This window comes from Wasmannia auropunctata, unplaced genomic scaffold (genome assembly GCF_000956235.1).
Source record: "Wasmannia auropunctata unplaced genomic scaffold, wasmannia.A_1.0 LD266735.1, whole genome shotgun sequence".
NCBI lineage: Eukaryota > Metazoa > Arthropoda > Insecta > Hymenoptera > Formicidae > Wasmannia > Wasmannia auropunctata.
This window is the reverse complement of record NW_012096155.1, coordinates 10017-15112: the sequence shown is the minus strand read 5'-3', so window position 1 is coordinate 15112 and position 5096 is coordinate 10017. Positions and strand designations below refer to the sequence as shown.

Below are 5096 nucleotides of genomic sequence, written 5' to 3'. Positions count from 1 at the left end.
AGGCCATGATCATTGGAAATTGTTTCTCTTGTTTTCAAAAAATAAAAATAATTTACAAAAATGGAAATAAGAGAAACAATCTCCAATGATCATAGCCTTGACACATGTTGTCAAAATCATGATCCTGAAACAACATTCAAAAGGTTTCAGCCATTGTTCGGACACCTTAGATAATGCTAATGCCGGTGGTACTGTAACTTTCAAGCTTTATAACTTGAAATTTACTTAACCAAAAAACATTTTATCTATATTTTGGGAAGCTCTCGAAATAAGCTACAAGAATATGCAAATAGGGGGTTCCATTTAAAAAATTCAAAGTGACCTTGTCCTGACCTTGATGACGCCACTCAGGGTCAAACCAATGTTATCATCTTATGTCCCCCTCGAAATCCTACAACTTTTGTTTGAAACATTTTTCTCTCAAACCTCACGATTTCCAAATATTTGACTGTCAAATATAAAATGAAACACCCTGTATATTCACATCAATTCAACATTACTTGTAAAAGTGCATTTATCTATCTATAAAATAATTTGAAAATGTCTTCATTAATCTATAACTATGAAAAATGTTTGCAAAAATTATATTTGACATAATTTATCTTTCGCGTTTAAGCAAATTTAATAAAAAGATATTACTTGTCTATTTTGAATAGAAATACAAATGGGAATTATTAAAATTTGATAACTTCAACTAATATTTTACACAGTATCTCTTGCGTTGAACAACAATACAATTCAAATCCATACATGTTAATACCTGTAACTGAATAATTCTATTTTAAATTTTAGTTTTGTAATATCCTTTTTTAGATTCTGAAGATAAACTTTATTTTCTTGAATCTTTTCCAATTTCCAAAAATCTATTTGTGTTGATTACTATCAATAAGATATAATTAAAAAATATTTTAATTGTATTGAATTATATTGTATAAATATTATAAATATATCAATTGTTTAATTATTTAGTAAAAACCATTAAAATTTAATAAGCAAAGAAAATTAATACATATCTCTAGAAACTTAAACTCATTTATTAATTGAATAATTCAATTTGTTGAAATAATGTCATTGAGTTAATATTTATCAAGGTCATATATAAAACATTTAAGACACTATAAATAGTAACCAGTTATTACAGAAAATAATTTAAAAAACAAATAAAAATTATTTGAATGTAATTATGAGCAGTTTGATAATGGGCGCGTTTAAGTTGATAAAACAGCTAGCCTACTCGCCGAGCAATTATACATTGTTGGTTTTTACTTGTAAATCCAATCAATCACATTCAATCGCTCAGCGAGCAGGCTAACAGCTTTGTCTGACTTAAACATAATTAATCTCATGAAAAATGTCTGAAAATATATCAAAAAATGTCATCGTATATTTGAGCACTTATGTAATAAATATAAGATGTAAAATATCTAATAAAATATTGATTTTTCCGATTTGTTTACCTTAATATTTTTCAGCATAGAACAAGTCTAAAACTTAGTTTCGTGAGTAAATCTCTTCGCCATCGTCTCGTTAAACGAGACAGCGAATAAAAAGAATAGATGCTCGGCTCAGTGATTGCTCTAACATCTATCCTTTTTTTGTTTTCTATCTGTTTCAAGGCTCAACGACGACGACGGAAGCGTTCAACTTGCGTGCTAAGTTTTGGACAAGCCTGGCATAGAACAATAAAAAGTCAATCAATTTATGTAACAACCAATTTATGTTATAGATATTCTAAAATTATATTTAAAAAAATAGTACAAGTGTATCCTACAGATGCATTGATACATACTTGAAAAAAATCTCTATTCATAGAATAATAAGGCATATGTTTATTTTTATCTGAAAAAGTTATAGTTTATCTTAGTTACTAGAATTACTTTGTATGTAAATTACCTATACATTTATGTATAGATATACAATCGAGTCATGTCAAAAAATATCAAAATATGTTTCCAAATATATAAAATTACAAAATATTAAAGAATAAATAGATAAATACAGGGTGCCCAGAAAATCGCCCGCAATACTTTGAGAAGTGATTCAAAATAAAAAAAAAGGAAAAAAAGCTATATAAACATAGATCCGGAAATAAGTCGTTTCCGAGTTACAGCCACTTTTATGTTAAAAAAAATCGTAATTAAGCGGACTATACCTCCAGTGATGCATCCAGGTTAACGCCAAAATAGTCCGAAATAAAATTATTTTTCTTAAAAAACTATAAAATAAATTATGATTATTATGGTTATGACTATGAAAAATAAATTACAATCTTTCATTAAGTTACTATAACTCGGAAATAATTCATTTTCACAAGTAACATCCAAACCTATGTTTATACCTATGTTTAGCTTTTTATTCCTTTTTTTTGGATTTCAAATTACTTCCCGAAGTAAAAAATACTGCAGGCGACTTTTCGGACATTTCTGTATAACAGAAATAAATTAAAATTGTATATTGACTCGTATTTTAGAAATAAAATAGAAATTAGGGGAAATAATTATATTACATCTTTATTTACCCATTTGATCTTTATTTCCTCTAGTTTCTATTTTATAATAAAAATATCTTATATAAATTGTTTTTTATAAATTATATCCCTGATCAATGTCAATAAATAATAAACCAATAAATAATTTAAAAAATAATCTCTGTAATTAATTCTTTAAATTTTGTTAATAAAAAAAATCACATTTAATATATATCTAAAAATAAGTAACATTTGTATCTTCTCATAAATAATAAAAAAAAAATTATACTTTAAAAATTTTTTTCAGATTTATAGTTTATTATTAACATATAAATATGTATTTAATTTCTAACATTTTAATAGGAAAATAGAAAAAGTATTGTGTTCTAATAAAATTACGTACATGTGAATTATTATATAATTATCATATTATATAATTATCATGCAAATTACTTACCCACTACCGGTATGTTGATACATAGAGCTTGAGTAAATCGCAGATATGTTCGCCCAAGTTCGTGGACACAAATGTGAAGGACATCGCTAATGTCAATGAGCATATCTATATGTGTATACATATACAAATTGTTAAGAATTAATACTTTATACTTTTTCTTGTTTATAAATTCTGTGTAATCCTAATCAGTAATAAACTATAAAAACCTAACAAAATTCCCAGAATTAATAATACAATAAGTAAGGTAGATGGAAATCGACATGGTTATTGGTACGTATTATTTAATTTACATAAAATTTACTTTATCCTAAAAGTCAGATGTTTTGGCTATCTTTTTTAGCCATCTTCAGTAACAATTTACAATAGTTACATTTAACTCTCACTCTTCGTTTCTTAATATGTATTCTTGTTATTAAGAATCTAAGAGCGAAAGTTAAATGTAACTATTGTAAATTGTCACTGAAGATGGCTAAAAAAGATAGCCAAAACGTTTTACTTTTAGAATAAAGTAAATTTTATGTAATTTAAATAGTGCATACCAATAACCACGCTGATTTCCATTTACCTTACTTATTGTATCAGTAATAAACTAACCACGCATTTCAAAAAAATTAAAAAAAATACAATTTATATAACTGCTTAAATACTTAAAAAAAAGTTACATATTTGGAAAGAACATAATACATCGATTTGTATTAATCTTTCACGTTATTAGAATGCTATGTAACCTATTTTTTTCTTTTTTTTTTTTCAAAAGGATACGTTGTGTTTTTTCAATACGACAAGTAATATATACACAAGCAGCTTGATTATGAACTTGTTTCCTTCCACGTGTCAAATGATGATTCAAAGCCATTTTATAGAAGTTCACAGATATGTCAATGAGACTTTGATTTGTTATGCTAAAACGAAAATTTCAGATTTGTGAAAAAGAATTTTTTTTAAATAAAAGATTTAATTATAAATATATTAAGAGAAATTATTTACCCCAATTGTAGGCAAAGATGTGTTATACCTTTCCGTGCATTTTGTATAGTAATTCCTCTAGATTCTTTTCCATTAGCATAATATGCTAAAAGTAAAAGAGATCTTATAAATACTTCTCACTTACTATTTATGAATATTTATCTCTCAAAGGAAAACTTATATTATTTAAATGACTTACGTGCCCCAAAATTTGTAGCACCACCTGTGCTGTCATTACCAACAAAGAATCCAGAGTTCCTTACTTTACCAGAGGATGATTCCTCAAAAGTTGTTTGACTAATAATAACTGAATCCTCTAGTACAAAACCACATTCTATACAGATTGCATCTCCACGTCCTGGATCAGTCTCGATGTTGGTAGATCCACAATTGCGACACTTATTTCCAGACATCTGACATGGAGTAAATATGTAATATTTGATTTTAAAAAATTATTTATTGCGTGTTGGTATTATTACAGAGATTAAAAATGTTAATGTAAAGCAAATCTTTATCTTCATTTATAATGTAAAACACACACATTCATTATTTATTATTAAATAGATAATATATCATAATACGTATATTAGTTTCATTCAAATATATTACCAAATGCTATTAATTCTTTATTAACACGTGCATTACGTTAAAATTTATTAACCAAGACAAAATTAATCATTATAAAAACATAAAATTAGTGACACGAACGAATATTCGTAAACAGAATCAATGTTTAATAAATATAGGTTAAATAAACATGTTTTATCACTTACCTTTAAATTGCGTTTAACAAGCACACCACGTTAATGCATATTCCTTTCACCATGGACCGAATGCTTTTGTTTTTTTTTCTGTGTATGCACCGTACTCATGGTGCAAGTATAACATCCCTTCCACCATGACCGTACTCCAGAGTCCAGACTCTAGTATCCATCACTTTTATACTGGGCTGCGTTCAGAAACTTTGCCCAAGTGCATCTAGATATCATTTTATTCTTGTTTAACATTCGATAAACAACAAGAATAAAATGTGGTATGTTCTTTTTAAAGACGGTGCATGCACTTTCTTAAGCCGGTATCAGACTACGCATTGGAGATTGAGATTAAGATTGAGATTAAGATTGAGATTGAAGATTGTCCAATCACATTATAGATTGCGATTTGCATTGCGATTGATAATATAGCTGCGTTCAACAAACAAAGCAG

At 26.9% G+C, this 5096-nt stretch overlaps 1 protein-coding gene across 1 annotated transcript; it reads right to left on the bottom strand.

Moving 5' to 3' along the window:
* Nucleotides 1-2901: 2901 nt before the first annotated feature.
* LOC105462279 (transcription factor IIIB 90 kDa subunit-like) lies at nt 2902-4869 on the bottom strand. Its single transcript, XM_011708800.1, has 5 exons — nt 4664-4869; nt 4090-4303; nt 3912-3996; nt 3687-3826; nt 2902-3029 (listed from the first exon to the last, which is right to left on the bottom strand). The coding sequence occupies exons 2-5, from the start codon at nt 4301-4303 to the stop codon at nt 2917-2919; spliced, it is 552 nt and encodes a 183-aa protein (XP_011707102.1). The 5' UTR covers nt 4664-4869; the 3' UTR covers nt 2902-2916.
* Between the last annotated feature and the right edge of the window lie 227 nt (nt 4870-5096).

Bases quoted from the DNA above. Each gene is read 5' to 3' on its own strand.
- LOC105462279 (XM_011708800.1), bottom strand. From the start codon at position 4,303: ATGTCTGGAAATAAGTGTCGCAATTGTGGATCTACCAACATCGAGACT. The intron at 3,997-4,089 runs GTAAGTCATTTA...TTTTACTTTTAG, and splicing joins TGCTACAAATTTTGGGGCAC to CATATTATGCTAATGGAAAA. The intron at 3,827-3,911 runs GTAAATAATTTC...TTTTCGTTTTAG, and splicing joins CATCTTTGCCTACAATTGGG to CATAACAAATCAAAGTCTCA.